The 21,320-nt window shown below is 40.8% G+C and overlaps 1 protein-coding gene across 3 annotated transcripts in view; it reads left to right on the forward strand.

The window, feature by feature from the left end:
- The window catches only part of TCAIM (T cell activation inhibitor, mitochondrial), a 71,443-nt gene extending 52,640 nt beyond the window's left edge, over positions 1-18,803 (forward strand). For all 3 annotated transcript variants that reach the window (XM_004033952.5, XM_004033953.5, XM_055383625.2), the window contains 6 exons: positions 2,231-2,353; positions 5,759-5,856; positions 6,102-6,193; positions 9,725-9,957; positions 10,573-10,704; positions 16,786-18,803. In XM_004033952.5, the coding sequence (XP_004034000.4) occupies positions 2,231-2,353; positions 5,759-5,856; positions 6,102-6,193; positions 9,725-9,957; positions 10,573-10,704; positions 16,786-17,026 (919 nt within the window). In that variant the 3' untranslated portion in view covers positions 17,027-18,803. The remainder of the gene's footprint in view (positions 1-2,230; positions 2,354-5,758; positions 5,857-6,101; positions 6,194-9,724; positions 9,958-10,572; positions 10,705-16,785) is intronic.
- The last annotated feature ends 2,517 nt before the right edge of the window (positions 18,804-21,320 follow it).

A 21,320-nucleotide genomic window follows, 5' to 3' on the forward strand; every position in this document is an offset into this window, starting at 1 on the left:
ATACAGAGAAGATTAGCATAGCCAATTAAAAAAAAATTTTTAAGAAAAAATGGCCAGGCATGGTGGCTCATGCCTATAATCCTAGCATTTTGGCAGGTCGAGGCAGGAGGATCACTTGAGCCCAGAAGTTTGGAGCCAGCCTGGGCACCAAAGTGAGACCTAGTCTCTACAAAAAAATAATAAGAAAGGGAACCTCTGGTTTTCCTGGAGTTTTCTCTTGCATAGTAATGCCTGGGGCCCACCCCCCAACCACTTTGTTTTGGAATCTGAAATGTTCCCCTCAGCCCAGAGTCACTTTACCATTCTGTCCCCTCCCCGTCACCACCCACTCCTGCAGCAGCTCTTCAGCCTCCCAGGACTCCATCCAGGTCACTCATTTCTCTGGACTTCCCTTGGGTAGCCAGTGACCCTGAGCACTAACAAGCACCCTTATGTCATGATTATAGCACCAAGCGAGAGTTTCTAACAGAGGCAGTGCTGCTCTCTAGAAGGCCACACAGGCTTTCAGCTCTTTTCTGAAAGCTATCCCTTCTAATCCTTAAAGACTTTTTTTTTTTTTTTTTTTTTTTGTAATTTTTAGATGGAGTCTCGCTCTGTCACCCAAGCTCTGGAGTGCAGTGGCGTGATCTCAGCTCACTGCAACCTCCGCCTCCCGGGTTCGAGCGATTCTTCTGCCTCAGTCTCCTAAGTAGCTGGGATTACAGGTGCGCGCCAACACGCCTGGCAATTTTTTTGTATTTTTTAGTAGAGATGGGGTTTCACCACGTTGGTCAGGCTGGTCTCTAACTCCTGACCTCATGATCCACCCACCTCAGCCTCCCAAAGTACTGAGATCTCAGGCTTGAGCCACCACACCCGGCCAAAGCATTTTTGATATTTAGTTCTTCTTGTAAGACTATTGAGGTAAACATTCTAAGAAATACAGGTTTAGAGAACATCTTTCTGCTGAGCTTATTATAGAGTTGATATAGTTGAGATGAAACTGAAACTGGACATTTGGTTGGGTGGAAAGGAATGGAGGTGTCACTGAGCACCAGGGTAGTGAAGAGGCCCTCCTGGAAGGAGGGTGTGGCAAAATGACTAGATTGGTAAGGTCTGACCAGTCGGAGGGACTAGGTTACAGGGATGAGGGAATAAGCATTGGGAGCTCAGGGTAGTAATATCCAAGACCAAAATAAAGGGAGAAACTGGAGTCCACCCAGCCAGAATCCACAAAGTAATCTTTTCCTATTCCTTCATCAGGACCCATTGCCTCTTAATTGTCACTAGTCCCATCAGATATGTCTGTTGAGTTTGACTTTTACACCTTTTTAGCTCTATTATAATATTTGCTCACTTGCTCCATAATTAGTATTAGTTCTACCCTCCCATATGTGTATGACTGACATCAGTGAAGATCCAGTATAGCTTACCGAAGGTTGTAATAAACACACTTTGAAGTATTTTTAATTTAAAAAATTATTCTATCTCTAGGAATCTAGTGACAGGTTTGATATAATTAAAATTTAATTTTTTAATATGCAAAGGAAGTTGTCGTAACTAGAATATGATTTGACAGGTGTTGGCAGTTCTCCAAGCAACTTATTTTAAAAGTAGGTATCTCTGAAAAAGAATAGGTAGAAGTAAAGGTTTGATTGAAAACTCAGTTTAACACTGGGGCTGCTTTAAGGTAATGTATGTGTCCTTTTTTTCTGAGTACAATTTTTTTTTAACTTTTAGGTTCGGGGTACATGTGTAGGTTTGTTATATAAATAAACTCTCATCATAGGGGTTTGTTGTACAGTTTATTTTGTTACCTAGGTACTAAGCCTAGTACCCAATACTTGTTTTTACTGATCCTCTCCCTCCTTCTATCCTCTGCCTTCAAGTGGGTCCCAGTGTCTGTTGCTCCCCTCTTTGTGTCCATGTGGTCTCATCATTTAGCTCCCGTTTATAAGTGAGAACATGCAGTATTTGGTTTTCTGTCCCTGTGTTAGTTTGCTAAGGATAATAGCCTCCAGCTTCATCCATGTTCCCATGAAATACATGAACTCATTCTTTTTTATGGCTGCATAGTATTCTATGGTATATATGTACCACATTTTCTTTACCCAATCTGTCATTGATTGGCATTTAGGTTGATTCCAAGTCTTTGCTATTGTGAATATGCAAGTGCATGCATGTGTCTTTTAATAGTAAAAATATGTATATTATAGTTAGTATTGTAAAGTATGTATCTCTCTCTTTCTAGATCCTGGTTAGATAACAATGGGAAAAGTGCTGTTAAAAAGCTAAAGAACAGTTTGCCACTTAGAAAAGAACTAGATCGTTTAAAAGATGAACTGTCTCATCAATTGCAACTCTCAGATATCAGGTAAGAAAGAAGAGAGAACCTAATTTAGAAATTGAAATGAATATGAATTACCAACTGATAAGCTTTTCAGCAGCTAAATATTTGCATCTTTAATTGCTCTGATAACTGAGTACTCTTCAATTATCTTTATGAACATCATGAAATGTTCATCTGTGTAAGAAAACTCTTATTAATTTCTTATTTTAAATACTGAAATAAGGCTGTGCACAGTGGCTCTTGCCTGTAATCCCAGCACTTTGGGAGGCCAAGGTGGGAGGATCGCTTGAGCCCAGGAGTTCAAGACTAGCCTGGGCAACATATAGAGACCCCATCTCTACAAAAACTTAAAAAAAAAATAGCTAGGCACTATGGCCTGCACCTGTAGTCTCAGCTACTTGGAAGGGTGAGGCAAGAGGATCACTTAAGCCCAGGAGCTTGAGGCTGCAGTGAGCTATAATTGCATCACTGCACTGCAGCCTGGGTGACAGAGCAAGACTTCATCTCAATTTATATATATGTTACTTCTTTCTTCTATATATAGATAAAGAAGTAAGGTTTGTTTAAGTACTGACATTTTTGGCATAATAAACTTTTTTACATTATAAGTTTGTAAGAAAAATACCCTCTTCCATATACACATAATATATAAAAAATAATTATGCCCCCCATCTTGTAAGATATTTAAGGCCAGACACAGTGACTCATACCTGTAATTCTACCACTTTGGGAGGCCAAGGCAGGAGGATCACTTGAGGCCAGGAGTTTGAGACCAGCCTGGGCAACATAGCGAGACCTCATCTCTAAATAATAATAATAATAAGTGTTTTAAAAGATTAGTATTTGAGTTTAAAAAGAGGAGGGGAGAGAGAAAATGGATGTTGTATTCTTGGTTTTATATTATATAGCAGGACTTTTTAAGTAAGTTTTCATAAACTTGGAAATTGCAGTTATATAAAGATTCATGCTGAAATTTATTGTGGAATAGATTTAACAGTTCTTAAAACTGTAAGGAAGGGAAAAGGAGGAGTCAGGACATTCAGTCACTGGACTTCCCATCACTAGAACTCAGAAAAATCGTCATCCAGTCTTCATGTTTAAACATCTTTGTTACTTTTTGCTATAGCCTGTTTTGTTGTTTTCAGTTCTCATTATTAGGACTTTTTTTTCTTATATTAAAACAAATGACTATTTGGGTACCATAAAAACACCTTTTTTTCCTGTGTTTACAGAGTACAGATAGTATTTACATGTTCTGCTCTTGTATAATCAAATCATCATAAGATAATTCAGAATTTCAAAGCATTCTTTTAGAGTTCCATGTGTGGAATGTTTGAATGTATGCATATATCCGTTATTTTATCATCACACTAATCATTTTCAGATTAAACTTTATTATAGGGGTTTCTTCCCATTCCATAGTCTATTAGCATAAACTTTTCTAACTAAAAATAGTAAGATCATTTTTAAAAGTTTATAAGATAAACAAATTAAGGTGCATGCAAATAACTTTTTCTAATAGAAATTTTAAAAGATCTGTCAAAGCAGACTGGGGTTAGGAAAATGAAAGGATTTCTTAAACAGAAAAAGAAATAAACATTATTTTACAGTATCATGGAGAAATTTCTCAGCTTTAATTTATATTATGGTAAATGTCAATAGATATAACCCGGCTGGGTATGGTGGCTCACACCTGTGATCCCAGCACTTTGGGAGGCCAAGGCGGGCAGATCACGAGGTCAGGAGTTTGAGACCAGCCTGACCAACATGGTGAAACCCCGTCTCTACTAAAAATACAAAAATTAGCCAGGCCTGGTGGCACGTGCCTGTAATCCCAGCTACTCAGGAGGCTGAGGCAGGAGAATTGCTTGAACTCAGGAGACAGAGGTTGCAGTGAGCCGAGATCACGCCACTGCACTCCGGCCTGGGCAACAGAGTGAGACTGTCTCAAAAAAAAAAAAAAAAAAAAATATATATATATATATATGTATATATCCCACATAAACTCGAGTTTTCAATTTTTAAGAGTATAAAAGGGTCCCTGAGACCATAACATTTGAGGACCATGGGCATGAGGGCTTCTTTACTTGCTAAAAAATTAGCCAAAACTCCAGCAAACAGAAACATTAACTAATGACATTGTTTTTCATTCTAAACAGCCTATATAAAACACCATTTTTAACAAAAACAGCATTTACTACCTTTGTCACTTAAATTTTTTAATTTCAAATAATCAAAAATTAATATTCTTTGAAATTATATTTTACTTTTTAAATTGTAGTTTAAAGAAAAAAACAATTTTTTAAACAAGTTTTCATTTTATCAGAAATGACATTCATCAGAATTAGTATTAGGATAAAAGAAGAACCTACGTTTCTTGAGCGCCTGTTTTGAATGCCTGACTCCTTCACACACATTACCTCATTTGATGTCTACTATCTGTGTAGCAGGAAACATCCTCACTTTGCAAGCATGAAAGTGAAAACCTTAGGAAGGCTAAAAGCAGCTTGTTCAAGGTCACAGAGCTAGTAAACCACAGAATTAGAATTCCAAGGTGGGTTTTCTGACAGCACAGAAGACCGGTGCTCTTCACAGTTACACAGCAGGGCCTCTGACATCGTGTCAGTGTCAGGTTCCATGTGTCACTGAGGTTTAATATTAATTTATAAAATGAGCAGATTACATGATTTCATCAAAATCACTTTCTCTAGAATGAGATAAAAAGAACCTGAGGTCAGGTACGGTGGCTCACGCCTGTAATCCCAACACTCTGGGAGGCCAAGGCGGGTGGATCACTTGAGCCCAGGTGTTGAAGACCAGCCTGAGCAACATGGTGAAACCCTGTCTCTACAAAAAAATTTATTTAAGTAGCCAGCCATGGTGGCACATGCCTTTAGTCCCAGCTACTCGTGAGGCTGAGGTAGGAGAATCTCTTGAGCAGAGGAGGTCAAGGCTGCAGTGAGCCGTGATTACACCACTGCACTCCCGCCTGGGCTACAGAGTGAGACTCTGTCTCAAAAACAAAAAAGAGAACCTGATAAACCTAACTGGAATTCCTAGTTGGAACTTGAATCTAAAACGAAACCATCATCATTGTAACAATGTGAAAAAGAAAAACACTTTTTTCAAAGTTTTCCCATTTCATCATCTTATTTTTAAATAGAAACATCTTATATTTGCTTATTTTAAATCTTTGGATACCTGAACATAGTAGTAATATTTCTGCCCTCTGGTAAACAATTCATTTTCCATTTGGTTGCTTTTTTAAAAATTAGCTAGCTTAGAAACATATGATCAATCAAAACATGTTATGTGTCTGCTTCAAAAAGAGACTCATTGGCTTCCCAAGGACTCCAGTAGTTGTGGTGGGTGCTCGCTCCTTCTTCAGGGTGCCACTTGTTAACATGCGTGTGTGCTCTGTTGGCCTAGGTGGCAGAGGAGCTGGGGCATCGCCCACCGCTGTAGCCAGCTGCATAGTTTAAGCCGCTTAGCACAGCAGAATTTGGAAACACTTAAAAAAGCAAAAGGTAAACATTTTCCATTTTCTTTTAAAAAATCACTTAGCTGCTATGTACGTCTATAAATTTTAATGGAAAAACCAAATAACTTTATCACAGCTGAACTTTTAAGTCTGTTCTTTGAATAAAGCAGTGGCATAAAATTAGCCTTTAAGCTTCTACTGAATTTAATCCTGGGTTTATACACTATTTGCACAATGCTGAAAGAATGAAGCACCTCGACCATGACCAAAGGTTTTGTGTTTTATCATCAGGGTGTACAATCATATTTACAGACCGTTCTGGCATGAGTGCAGTGGGCCATGTGATGCTAGGAACAATGGATGTCCATCACCACTGGACAAAAGTAAGAAAGAGCCTTAAAATTAAAAACTCCTTGTCATTCATAAACTTTCATTTCCAACAAAGCTGTAATGTTAAGGAACTAAAAAAGTTTTGTTGTGTTTTTGTTTTTGTTTTTTAATGTTTTTAATCGCAGTATCAGCTGTTTTCAGATCAGATGCTTAAATACCATGTACTTAAAATACTTAAGAGGAAAGACTGATTTTTAAGGCAGTTTTTATCTGGTAATATTGCATTCTTTTCTGAAGCACAGCCTGAAAGCCTATATTCTGTTTTGTTTTACTTGTTCTTAACAGATTTATTGAGGTATAACTGACATTTAATAAACTGCACATGTTTCTTGTGTGTTATTTGGTAAGTTTTGACATATTATGTATGCCCATGAAGCCATTATCACAGTCAAGATAGCAAACGTATCCAACAACTGGGCATATATGTGAGCATATGGCCCTTTGTAAACACTCCCTCCCATCCCACCACCCCCTCTCCAAGCAACCACTGGTCTGCTTTCTGTTACTATAGATTAGTTTTGGAGTTTTTCATAAGTGGAATCATAGGGCTTGCAAACTTTTGTGTCTGGTTTCTTTCACTGTCTCATTTTGAGATTCATCCATGTGGTTGCATGTATTGGGAGTTTATTCCTTTTTATTACTATGTACTATTTCATGGTATAAATATACCACAGTTTGTTTATTCATTCACCTGCTGATGAACATAGGGTCGTATCACTTTGTGACTATTACAAATAAAGCTGCTATGAACATTTGTGCACAAATATATGGACATATATTTCCTTTCTCTTGGGTAAATACCTAGAATAGAATGGCTGGATCATATGGTAGAGCATTTTAACTTTTTAAAAAACTGCCAACACTTAACTATGGTCATCTTTTTAATTTTAGTCAGTCTAATAGCTCTGTAGTACAATCTCATTCAATGTTTAATTTGCATTTCTCTAATAATAAATAATGGTGAGCATCTTTTCATGTGCTTATTTGTCATCCACATATCTTCTTTAGTGAAGCGTCTGTTCAAATCAAATATTTATTTGGTAGAAATACTTGCAAACCATATATCTGACAAAGACATTATATCTAGAATATATTTTAAAACTCCCAGATTTCAGCAGGAAGAGAAAAAACCAATCCAACTAAAAAAGGGCAATCTAAAACTCTCAAAATTCAGCAGGAAAAAAAAAAAAACAACTAAAAAGAGCTACTAAAAAAACCAATCCAACCAAAAACGGTGACATGAAACGACATGTTGCCAAAGAGAATGTACAGATGACATGTAAGCACATAAAAACATGTTTATTGGCTGGGCACTGTGGCTCACACCTGTAATCCCAGCACTTTTGGAGGCCAAGGCAGGTGGATCACAAGGTCAGGAGTTCGAGACCAGCCTGGCAAACACAGTGAAACGCTGTCTCTACTAAAAATTTAAAAAAAAAAAAAAAAACCGGGCATGGTGGCAGGTGCCTATAGTCCCAGCTATTTGGGAGGCTGAGGCAGGAGAATCGTTTGAACCCGGGAGGCAGAAGTTGCAGTGAGCCGAGATTGCGCCGCTGCATTCCAGCCTGGGCAACACAGCGAGACTGTGTCTCAAATAGATACAAAGATTAGATAGATAGATAGATAGATAGATAGATAGATAGATAGATAGATAGATAGATAGATAGATAAAACCATAGTGCATTATCACTACACACCAGGACAGCTAAAATGAAAAATAGTTACATGCTGATAAGAATGCAGAAAAAATAGGTCATTCATGCATTGCTGATGGGAATGTAAAGTGGTACAGGCATTCTGGAAAAAGATTATAATGGTTTCTTACAAAACTAAACATGACCCAGCAGTCACCCTCGGGTATTTACAGCAGAGAAATGAAAAATTATGTTCACACAAACACCTGTACATGAATGTTTATAATAGCCAAAAACTAGGAAAAAATGAATGTTCTTCAGTGTGTGAATAGCTAAACAAACTGGTACATCCATACCATAGGATTCTACTCAGCAATGAAAAGGAATGAGCTATTGATACATGCAGCAACTGGATGGATCTTAAGGGCATTGTGCTGAGTGAAAAAGTCAGTCTCAAAAGGTTACAAACTGTATGATTCTATTTACATAACACCCTTGAAATAATAAAATGATAGAAAGGAAGGAAAGATTAGTGGTTGCCAGGAAGTAGAGAGAGGGGAGCAGAGGTGTCAGTGCTATAAACGGGATCCCTGTGATGGAACTCTTGTGTGTTTTGACTGTGGCAGTGTCACACGGCTCTGTACACATATAATAAAATGAATACACGTGTGAAAAATACACAAATGCATGCAAGTAAAACTGATGAACTCTGAGTAAGATTAATGAATTGTATCAATGTTAATTTCCTGGTTGTGATATTATGCCAATAATTGTATAAGATGTACTGTTAAGTGAAAGGTATATGAATCTACAATTATCTCAAAATAAAAAGCTTTTAAAATGTAGTTACCATATATACATGAGTAACCCATGGAAAAATTGAAAAATAGGGAGTAAAATTATTTTCCACAAGATGTTAAAAGTAGATTATAAATAATTTGTAGAATTTTTACATAGCTATTGCTTTTATTATAGCAGAGTTTTTAATGCCTTCCAACTCTTCTAAAAGGCCCTGGCTTTTAATAGAAAATCTTAAGTCCTTAGTGGTCCTTCCCTGACCCAGCCCCTACGTCCCCCTTCAGCCCTTCTCTTTCCACTCAATCGCAGCAGGTCACATGCCAGCCATACCAAACTCCTTATTGTTTCCAAACATGCTGTTCCTTTTCATGGTTCCATATTTGCACATGCTTTTTTTCCTTCCCCCAAAACATCCCTTACATTCGTGTGCCATTTCTAAATCTTACTTAATGTTTAAGATTGATTAAATTAGACTCCCTTAGAAACCTTAGCCTGAACCTCCTCTGTATCCACTCAGCCTGATTTGGTATTTAGCATGCTAAATTCGGATTTTTGTTTCCTTGTACCCCAATTGTGAGTCCCAGCCCAACAGGGACAAACTCTTATAATCTGTACACTTGAAGTGTCCAGCTCAGTGCTTACGTATATGGTAGGTGCGCAATCATATTTATTGCACTTAATTGTATTTAGTTGCTTTAAAGTAAATTTTGAAGGAATAGACTGAGTTGAAATACATACACTTTATTTCTAAAACTTTTCTTTATGCCATTTAATAATTCTAAATTAATTTAAGATTCTTACCTAAATATTTAAATATTAGTGCTTAGGATTAGGACTTACTTTTATTTGGAGCATTTTTTTTTTGGAACCTCACAAATTCCCATCTAAAAATCCCACAGATTTACAGTGGCTTGTTTTGAATATTAATATTTCCAGCATTACATTAAGTTTTTTTATCTGTTACTTGAACTTTCCTTCAATGAAAATCATTTTCTTGTTAAAAATGTCTTAATGCCATTTATTGGAATTCTAAAATTAAATTATTATAGTAACATAAAACTAATTATTTCTTTCCCTTTGTTAACACTGTAGCTTTTTGAAAGATTGCCAAGTTATTTTGACCTTCAGAGGAGGCTGATGATTTTAGAAGACCAAATAAGCTATCTTTTAGGTGGCATACAAGTTGTTTATATTGAAGAATTACAGCCAGTATTGACACTTGAAGAATATTACTCTCTTCTTGATGTGTTTTATAATAGACTGTTGAAAAGTAGAATACTATTTCACCCTCGAAGTTTGCGTGGTTTACAAATGATCCTTAACAGGTAAATATCTAAGATAGAAGGATTACTTTTATTCCTTCGTCTAGGTGGGTTGTGTGTGTAAATGCATTAAATTGTTTTGTATTTCAATGGGTAGTTCTTAGGAATTAAAGAAAAAAATGCCACTACTTGTGTTAGCAACCCTCTTCTACACACTAGAAAAGCCAGCATGGGAGGATTGAAGGATTTAATGTCTAGAACATTCTTTGAATATATTGCTGAGCAGATTTACTGGGCAAAGTCAATCCAATGGAAAACATTATAAGATTAAACTAATAGTAAATCAGTAGCCAACATTTGTGGTGTATACACTGTTTGCCGAGCACTGTGCTGGGTACTTATATGCATTCTGTCTTTAGCTCTCACAACCTCACTGTGCAGCAGGTCACCCCTGGCATGTGACAGATAAGGAAGGTCAGAGGGCTTGCAAGCAGGTCGTGATCTTCTGAAGAAGTGTGTCTTTGGGGGCAGCAAAGCTTTAAGTCAATGTTGCTGTACTTTTGAGTTGGCTTTTCTTGATGATTTTTTTTTATTTTCCTGAAGACTAATAAAACATTTTCTCTGGTGGGGGAGAGGAGAGGGTCAGTGGTTTTTCCTTTAATGTATATTTTATTGCAGTGACAGATATGCTCCAAGCTTGCATGAACTCGGGCATTTTAATATTCCAACACTCTGTGATCCAGCAAATCTCCAGTGGTTTATTCTCACCAAAGCTCAGCAGGCAAGAGAGAACATGAAAAGAAAGGAAGAGTAAGTACTGCCAGTCCTCTGTAAAGTCAGATCATTCAGTCTAACTGAAAACTTCAGATATTTGGAACTCATAAATATGGGACCTGGAAACAGTATGAAGCTTAGGAAATTGACTAATTATTAGATATTCTATATTTATTTCTTCCCTATCTAAATTATATTACCACCACGGACCTCAGTTTGAGAAGTACAGCTTCTTAATATAAAAGTCAATTCAGAAACAGAATGAAAAATAAGAATATCAGCAAGGAATTTTCCAGATGGAAAAGACTGACAACAAGGAAAAATATTGGTTATTTCTTGATTAACAGGAATCTTTATTGTTTTAAAATTTTCAAACTGTTGATATAAAAAGAACTTTATCTGTATCTTGATTAAGTTGAGAAGAAAACTTAAAGTACAAAAATCATCTTAGGCCCGGCACGGTGGCTCATGCCTGTAATCCCAGCACTTGGGGAGGCCGAGGCAGGCAGATCACTTGTGAGGTCAGGAGTTTGAGACCAGCTTGGCCAACATGGTGAAACCCCATCTTTACTAAAAATACAAAAGTTATCCAGGTGTTATGGCGGTCACCTCTAGTCCCAGCTACTCAGGAGACTGAGACAGGAGAATGGGTTGAACCCAGGAGGCAGAGGTTGCAGTGAGCCGAGATCATGCCACTGCACTCCAGCCTGGATGAAAGAGTGAGAAAAAGAAAAAAAATAAACCTTTTAACTATTGATATAAATAAAACTTTATCTGCATTTTAATTAACTTGAGAAGAAACCTTAAAGCAAAAAATCATTTTAGGCCGGGCACAGTGGCTCAAGCCTGTAATCCCAGCACTTTAGGAGGCCAAGGCAAGGAGATCACTTGAGCCCAGGAGTTCAAGACCAGTCTAGGCAACATGGTGAAACCTTGGGCAATATGGTGGGGAAAAAAAAAAATTAGCCAGGCATAGTGGCACATGCCTATATCCCAGCTACTCAGGAGGCTGAGGTGGGAGGATTGATTGAGCCTGGGTGGTCAAGGCTGCAGTGAGCTGTGATCACACCTCTGTACTCCAGCCTGGGTGACATAATGAAATCCTTTCTCAAAAACATATATGTATCATTTTAGTTCCTAAGCAGTATTGTTTGTATCTTTGAAGGAGTCCTATTATAGCCAACAGTTTCCTGTTTTGTAGGTGGTAAGATATTGCTTGATAATGTTTTATGTATCACCTGTGAAGAAATGAAGTCATTTACTTAGCCAGCATTTACTGTGACTGTTATGTGCCCAAAGCTGAGATCAATGCCATTGATAGAAAGACTCAGACATGATCTCTGCCTCCTGGAATTGTTTCTAGTAGGAGATATGAGTGCTGTAAATTTGCCAGTGGTAGCTGGAGCACAGTCAAGTGGGAAGAGCCAAAGCTGACACCCTGGTAGCATAGGGGACAAGGGAAGGCAACAGCAGGAAACAGGATGGAAGCTGGAGAGAATGCCATTCCACATGTCCATGGAGGGAAGTTTCAAGGAGAAGAGAAGAGGACAGGGTGATGGAACCTGGTTGTTTAGCAGGGTGCCAGTGGAAGCAGTTCTCCTGCCTTACCGTTTATTTGAGGCTCAGTTTCCACAAAGTACTCATTTAAAAAGCCAGGAATCTTAAATAGAGAGAGAGGCTAGATATGGTGGCTCACACCTTTAATCTCAGCACTTTGGGAGGCCGAGGTGGGCAGATCACTTGAGGTCAGGAGTTAGAGACCAGCCTGGCCAACATGGTGAAACCCCGTCTCTACTAAAAATATAAAAATCAGCTGGGCGTGGTGGCATGCACCTGTAATCCCAGCTACTCAGGAGGCTGAGACAGGAGAATCACTTGAACCTGGGAGGCGGAGCTTGCAGTGAGCCGAGATCATGCCATTGCACTCCAGCCTGGGCAACAGAGCGAGACTCCATCTCAGAAAAATAAATAAATAGAGAGAAGGGATGGCAACTAACGATGGAAGCCATTCTTTTAGCAAGAGACAGTGAGATCATTTTATATATAAAGTAAATGAAGGAGCAACATCTCTTTTGTTTTCCTGTTTTCCTTATGGAATTGATGACAACTCGGTAGGCCAGATCCTATCACACCCTACCTCTTGATTGGTTGTTAAGTATTTGTTCATGCTATTTCTTTTCTAAATTTTACATCTGCTTTAACCCTCAAGAGGAATTCTAGCCAACTGTTCATCATTAGGACTGATTATTTTGTTTGCTATAACCTATCGGCTGCTTTTTCTCTTTTTCTCTATGGCCATTTTATAGCTTTGGAGTAATGCTTATTAGATTGTGAGAAAGGAAAGTAAAAATAAAAAAATTCAAATAGGTCAATTTGTGAATGCTCCATCCTACCAGTTGCTCAGGCGAATAAAAACCCACGAATCATCTTGATTCCTCTCCCCTGTCTCACTCCCTACCCCAGTCCACCTTCAGAGCAGACATGGAAAGAAACTCACCACTTCTCCTTTCCTTTCCTGCTGCACCTGGTCTGAGCCTCCATCATTTTGTGATGGCCTCTTGTCTGGTCTTCAGGCTTCCACACTCAGCATCTCCCCAACCCGCAGTGGACTCTCGTCAGAGCAGCAGTGGGAACCTAGTCAGAGCTGTCACTCCTCTGCCCAGTGCCCACAGACCCTCTGCCCACTCCCTTGCTTCTCTCAGCTCAGCTCCTGGGACTCTCCTCTCACTCGTTCTGCTCCAGCCTTTTTATAGTCCTCGGGCACTCTTGACATGTATCCACTCCTGGGCCTGTGTGCTTTCCCCCAGCCTGAGGCACTCCTTCCTCAGAAATCTCAGCTTCCTCAGGCCCTGCTCACATTCCACCTTCTCTGGCCACACAACTCGCAGCATGGAGCCCCCACCCTCTGCTGCACTCCCCTCTCTACCTCAGCTGGCCTGCCTTTCTCCATCCACCTCAGCAAATTTGCTGTTTCCTTATTAATGTATTCTCTCTCTCTCCTTCCCAACAGAAGGTAAGCCCACTGAGGGAAGACTTCAGTCTATTTTGTTCCCTCCGGTGCCAACTGGGATGGGTGCCTGGCACACAGGGGGCCTTCAGGAAATACCGATTGACCTTTCACCTGCTTCCTTAGCCTTTTTCTGGCTCTGGGCCCCAGAGTCCTCATCCCTATACTTAGCCCCCAAGAAGAGAAAGCACTTGCTGTTTTTCCCAACCTTCCTTCCTGCTCAGTCATCATCCTCATGCCCCTGACTCTGGGCCCAGGAGCCTCTCCTCGCCTTTGCTGTCTTTCCTTCCTTTGCTCTGCTCTCCCTGCCCTAGTAAGACACCTTCATTATATTTGCAGAGCAGTGATGAAGACAAACTTCTTTCCTTCAATGAAGCATGTTCCTAGAGAATGGTTTTCAGATACTTTTTCACTTATAAGGTGGATTCTTAAGTGGAAACATAGTTTATTTTTATTAGGTTGGTGCAAAAGTAGTTGCAGTTTTTGCGATTTTTTTTTTTACGGCAAAAAACTGCAATTACTTTTGCACCAACCTAATAAAAAAGATTAAAGCTCTCAGCTGTTCTAGTTCAAAAGAAAAGGAGCCAGAGGCCACCCATGCTCACAGGGTCCTCACAGTAGCAGCTCTGCTGGACTCTCAGCTTGCTGAATAGTTAGAAAAAGGGAAAAAACCCACACAATTCTAAGCTAGTATGTACAACCCACATGACCATCCCAAAACTGTGTGACTTGTAGCTCCTGTCTCTTGGTATTGCCTGGCTGGCATATAGACAGTATTTGCTGCCTGTGGAATCCCCAGGCCTTTGGAGGCTGGTGATAACCTAGTTCACAGTTCTTCTGTAGGGTGGTAATAACCCAGAGTAACCTGCATCTGAGAATCAACCAGCTCTCCCTAGCAGGGGCATTCCTCACTTTATGTTTTTATAGTTACCCACTCAGATGTTTCCTTTTACTCTATATCATATATTTCAAATTTTAAAATCACTTAGATAAGTTGGACACAATCAAAATGTACAGTAATAGAAGAATGTTTAAGTAGTTCTGATACTTGCATGTAGTAGAAACAGTGACTAAAGAGTGGGCATGGTGGCTCACGGTTATAATCCCAGCACTTTGGGAGGCTAAGGCAGGAGGATCACTTGAGCCCTGGAGTTCAAGACCAGTCTGCGCTACATGGTGAGACCTCGTCTCTACAAAAAATTTAAAAATTAGCTGGGTATGGTGGTTTGCACCTGTAGTCTCAGCTACTTGGGAAGCTGAGGCAGGAGGTTTGCCTAAGCCTGGGTGGTCAAGGCTGCAGTGAACCATGGTCACGACAGTGATACTCCAGCCTGGGCAACGGCAAGACCCTATCTCAAGGCCAGGCACAGTGGCTCACACCTGTAATCCCAGCACTTTGGGAGGCTGAGGCGGGCGGATCACCTAAGGTCAGTAGTTGAAGACCAGCCTGGCCAACATGGCAAAACCCTGCCTCTACTATAGAAAAAATAGCTGGGCGTGGTGGTACATGCATGCAATCCCAGCTACTTGGGAGGCTGAGGCAGGAGAATCGCTTGAACCTGGGAGGCAGAGGTTACAGTGAGCCAAGATCACGCCACTGCACTCCAGCCTGGGCGACAGAGCAAGACTCCATCTCAAAAAAAAAAAAAAAAAATTAATCTCATGCTGACTGCAGAGGCACCCAAGGATGAGGAAAGGCTGGTACACGTTATTTTCCTGTTGAGGGGACAACCCTGGGCAACCTTAACAAGGGCTGCCTTCTCAATGCTTCTCTAAGATTGTACCTCAGAAGAACTGATGGGTTCTCCTGATATAAAGCTTGTGACCCATGGGTCTGGGAAACCTGGAGATGAGACTGTAGGCTTCTCCTAAAAGGAATGAAAATGAGAGTCTTGCCCAGATTTTAAAGATACATTGTTGGAGAACTATGCAGCAACATGGTCACACTACAAGGCTTTTCACTTCCAAGCATGGTTGTTAATATCTTTTCTTGACAAGTGAAAAATCCCTTTACAGAAAAAGTTACTCATCCCCTGCTATTGATAGAAGTTTAAGGGTTCTTTCTGTCTAATCCTGGAGAGATTAGAAGCAGGCCCAGCTGTGAAACATTTGCAGAACCATCAGCCCTGACTGCTGTCTGTCTGCTTGAATCTCTAAGCAGCACTGTGTAGGGGAATAATCTTACAGAAAAAGCGAACAGCACTTAAGAAAGTGATCAGTATTATAGGCCATGATAACTAACTGCTATGACCATTTCTGTTTTTTACTGTCTAGTTTATGGAAATTTTATAGTACCTACTTTTCTATGCAGTGTTTAAGGGTGATTAAATGTAAGATATTTGGACATTTTAAACCAATGAAGTATTTTAAATAGACTGGCTCAGGGACACGACCATGGCAGTTTTGCTTTATTCACGTTGTTAAATGGGCTTGCTGAGTAACTCATGTGTTGGTCTAGATGTAGCACATTGAATCCACTTATCAAAACACTGTATCCCTAAGCACTTGGCACCTGTGGGAGAAAGTATTTGAGACACTGAGTTCTGCCTAGAGTTGTATACTTTGTAGACCTGAACTGAAGCCCCTGATGGAATAAGAGAGTTGTAACCTCAGGCAGAGGGGAGGGAACAGACAGGGGGCTGGTGAGGTAGGAGAGTAAGAGTGAAGAGAACCTGTCCTCCTCAGGATCCTGGTTTTCTGTGAGCCTGCTTTTATCTGGGAAATCTTTAGACAGCATTACTTCCCAAGGGTTAAACTTTAGGTGGGTCCTAAAACTAGGGGTTTTATATTCTTCATTTTCTGCTTCCTTCAGTCACTAACAGCTGCTAGGTAAGGCAATATAAGAGCTTTTTTAATTTTATGTTATTTTTAGCCCTTTACTGCTAAAAACATTAACAAATACTTTTAGAGATCCATGTGACAGTAACTCAAAAGATTTAACAATGATGGCTATTGGCGTGTCTTCCAAACATATAATTTGGCCTTTGTGGGTGGCATTTTCAGTGTTGTGAGTGCACAGTTAGGGCCCCAATATGTAAGAATATATTTACATTGTGTGTTCTTTTGTTTGGTTATAGCTTATGACAATATTTTTATTTTCTATATAATAGGTTAAAGGTTATTGAAAATGAATTGATACAGGCATCAACAAAGAAATTTTCTTTGGAGAAGTTATATAAAGAGCCCAGCATTTCTAGTATACAAATGGTGGATTGTTGTAAGAGACTTCTAGAACAATCACTGCCTTACCTACATGGGATGCACCTCTGCATTTCACATTTTTACTCTGTTATGCAAGATGGAGACCTTTGTATTCCTTGGAATTGGAAGAATGGAGAAGCCATTAAGTAACACAGAAATCTGTTTTATTTTTTTAAGAGATAAGAAAGGAACTTAAATTAAAAATATTTAAATCCACAATTTGATATAACAGTATTATTTACATATCATAAGAACAAAGTTTCTAACTGCTGCTTTAAAAGTAGACTTTTTTAAAAAAATTAATTTCTGCTAGGAGAGGTTTTATAGGCCAGGCGTGGTGGCTCATGCCTGCGGTCCCAACTACTTAGGGAGGCTAAGATAGGAGGATCACTTGAGCCCAGGAGGCCAAGGTTGCAGTGGGCCCAGATTGCACCATTGCCCTCCAGCCTGAGCAACAGAACAAGACCTTGTCTCAAAAAATAATAATGATAATTTAAAATAAATAAGTAACTAATAAAAAGATTTTATATCCCAGTCTTATGATGTTGGTTGGCAAGGCTAGATAAAAAGATGTTAGAATGAAAGAACATATTTTTAGTGATATGTAAATGAAGGATTCTACAATAGTCATATATTTTTATATGAATGAATGTTGGGTTGGGCTGGAGAGGTATGTGTGTGTAAATATAAAGGTCTCACATTCAGAGTATAGCTCTGAAATAATGGAACTCATGTCTACAATTCAACATGCATCTGTATAGTTACATCTCATGTAAATATACACAGACATATTTTGCAGCCAGTAATTGACAGTTAATGTCCAAAACAGGTGATTGATAGGTAGCAGAAATTAGATAACCACCAATTTTGCCCAAGAGAAAGACTAGAAGGACTAAAAGCAGTTGAATGTATGGTACTGACATTGTCATAAGCAGTCTGATAACCAGTTTATTGAAACATGTGCATTAACAGAGAATTTAATTTTAAACCCATAATTTCTCCTATCCATTAAAATATTATAATTGTTGGTAGTATGAAACCAACAGGAAATGTTTTTGAATCATTTAGTGAGGTGATTCATTTGTTTCATGGGCAAACACTATCCAGGAAAAGCCTTGCTTGCCTGTTTCCCAAAGAGCTCTAAGAAATAGAATCAAGTGTAAAATGGTTCAGACCATTCAGGATTTCTTGTCACTCTTCTCAACCCCGATCTTCCTGTTATTACTGATGTTTGAAACCCTGTCATTAGCCCCGGCCTGGTTAAAGCCCCTCAGAGTCACCTCTCATTCATAGCAATAGAATTCAACCCCAAGTGGTTGATGGTGTCCCCAGCACAGCCGAGAGACCTGATCTCTGGATTCAGCGCTTTTAGCTCTTCGAGTTTACCCTAAGATACCTTCGGGCAATATTTTTAACCAACCCAAAAGCTCTTCAGGTCATTTCTGAAGAGGACAAGGTGAATCTTGGCTTGGAACACCATTTTTGGGCTCTTGCTGCTGAATGAATCAGAAAGGAATTTTTTCTGAAGAGCATTAGAAAGTAAAGGAGATGTTAAAATAAGTTCTTGAAGTATGTTTTATATTTATCTAAAACACTGATTATTTTAAAAGTTTACATTCAAATGTGTATTCAAAAGAAGTACTGATTTGTAATTATTATAGTTTGTGTGTATCATCCCTTTTAACCGTGCCTAACAACTATACTTAAATTTTGTTTTCTAGTGTAACAAATGTTTCCCATAAGATTTTCTAGAGCCAAATAATGGGAGTGAAAAATTCCTTAAGTGTTATGTAAGAAAATATATTAGAAAATCAGGTTTGGATTATACGATTTCTAAAATAGACTAATACAGAATCCCCAGTAATATGTTTTGAATTGGATTTTTTCTCAGAACTGTTACATAATAAATAATACATCAACCAGATAACTGTTTTTTTCTTGTTACCCAACTGTTATTAGTTTTGGAACTATTGCAGTATAATAGGAAATGAGAAGAAATTGGTACTTGTATATGCCTGTTTGACTTCCTTTCCCACTCTAACATGAAAGAGAAAATTCTGTCCCAACACTGAAAGCTGGCACAGGAGCAGGCCCCCCTCACTGTTTCTACAAAGTCTCAGGTGAGAAGTGATCTCCAAAGGAACCTGAGCTCCAGCTCAGGGTAGGCCTGTCCCGAGGGAGAAACAGGCCTGCACTCCCCTGCCCAGGCTGTCCTGGCAGGAAGGCATGTGTGTTTCCCTAGGACAGGTTCTTACCAGGCCCTACTTCCTCCTTTCTCTTAAAGGACTGCACCTCCAGGTGGCCTTCCTGAGCTAATGAGAGGGTAGTGGGCTTTCAGAAGTGGCCAGGTGGGACAAAAGGGACCAGGGCTGTCTCAAGGGCCAGCTCACCTTTGGCATCTCTAGGGAGTAAGTGTATATCCCAGATAGAGGTCCCTGGAGTTAACCCCCTCCAGCTCAGGTCACTGTCCCAGCAACCTGATGCCCCTGTGTTCCCCATACTAACTTGACCTCTTTCATGGAGTCTGCCGCCCCACCCCCAGCTTCCCTGGAGAATTCTGCCCAGGCTTCCCTGGAGCAGACCAAGCAGATCAAATCAGTTCCATGGAGACTGATGGGCCCCAAGGCTGCAGGCTCCTCTGTAGGGGACCATGGTCCTGGCAACCTCCCACCCACAGGCCAAGGTATAGGAGCCACAGAGGCATCCAGTAAGGCCTGGCAACTGGCTAACCATGAAGTGCCCACACTGGTCCAAGACCACACTCCTACCTGTGCCACCTGGCCAAAGACCCCAACCACGGGCCTTCTGACATGGCAAGGTCACAACAGGTCCCATCCCATGGGTGAAAATTGTCCCCGATATGGAGTCCCAGTGGCCGCAGATGTTAAGTGGCCCTGGGTGCAAGACCCACCCCTCACTTGTCCTCAGTCTCCCCACCTATAAAAGGAGGCACCAAGGCATGTTCTTAGAGGTTCTTGCCACCCTTAGAAAATCTGTCCCAGGAAGCCAGACTGCTCCCATGGGTGGTCCTTGGCCAGCCTAAGTACCCCTTATTCCATAGCAGTTGGGCAAGAACGAGAAGAAAGAAATGGAGCAGCTAGTGCCCCAGACAGATGAGACCTGCATCGGTGCTGTGGGACTCTTCTTCCCCCAAGTCTCGGCTACTACAACCTGGTTCTCTTGACTGCTCAAAACCCTTCCCTCAGGCCAGGTGCAGTGGCTCACACCTGTAATCCCAACTACTTGGGAGGCTGAGACAGGAGAATCACTTGAACCCAGGAGGCAGAGGTTGCAGTGAGCCAATATCGCACCATTGCACTCCAGCCTGGGTGACAGCAAGACTCAGTCTCAAAAACAAAACAAAACAAAAAAACCCTTTGCCTCATGGGGAACTGTTATGGAGTTTTTTTAGGGAATTTTTTTTCCCTAAGCTGACAGATATTACATATCGGGGGACTGAGGCCCAGACTAGGGAAAAGAATTGTCCAAGACCCTGCTGCCTGCTGCAGGCAGGAGAGGTGAGATTAGAATTCAGGTGTCCCAGGGGCTGGACAGATCTGAGCAGGCAGAAGCACCCCCAGCTCTGGGCAAGCCCACCATGAGGTCAGCACCAGGTCTAGGGTCACCACCACGTGGGACCTCAGAGCAGCACTGCTCCATCTGGGAGGAGGATAGGATCACAGCACAGAAAGACACACAGGGACCCTAGATGTTCCCTGGGTGGCCAGGCGTGTCAGTCCTGGCACGATGGTGGGAATGAATGAGCCAGCAGCTGAGAGGGCCTAACTTGCTTCTACAGAACTGCTGTGCAGATTGGGTCAGGGCGGCACCTTGCAGCTCTGCTCCCCACTGCTCCCATGGGAATCCCGGCAGGCCTCGCCCCTCACACCTCCCACCAGCCAAGCTGCTCAGGGAGCCCCATTCTCCCTCTGCTCCAGCCAGGGGACGGGGCGCCCTGGGACCACAAAGGTCCCTAGGAATGTCATGCTCGGAGTGACGTTTGCACACCTCTGCCCCAAAGTGCCCACCACCAGCCTGAGCAACATAGTGAGACCCCTTCTCTATTAAAAATAAGAAAAATTAGCTAGGCATGGTGGCACATGCCTGTAATCCCAGCTACTAGGGAGGCTGAGGCAGGAGGATCACTTGAGCCCTGGAGGTCTAGGCTGCAGTGAGCTATGACTGCACCACTGCACTCCAGCCTGGGCGACAGAGTGAGACCCTGTCTCAAAAAGTCCCCACCACGCCACTCATTCGGGGGAAAGTGGCTCAGCAGAGTGTGCTGCCCAAACTGAAAGGGCCATCAGATTTTCACCCTCACAATCTTCAGGAGTGGGAGGCAGTCGGTTTTTCTTTTTCGTTTTCTCATTTGTCACTACCACAGGCACTGGCCTAGACCTGTTGGCCGCCTGCATTAGCCAGAGACTTCTAGGTCAGCACGACA

This window comes from Gorilla gorilla, chromosome 2, assembly GCF_029281585.2.
Source record: "Gorilla gorilla gorilla isolate KB3781 chromosome 2, NHGRI_mGorGor1-v2.1_pri, whole genome shotgun sequence".
Taxonomy (NCBI): domain Eukaryota; kingdom Metazoa; phylum Chordata; class Mammalia; order Primates; family Hominidae; genus Gorilla; species Gorilla gorilla.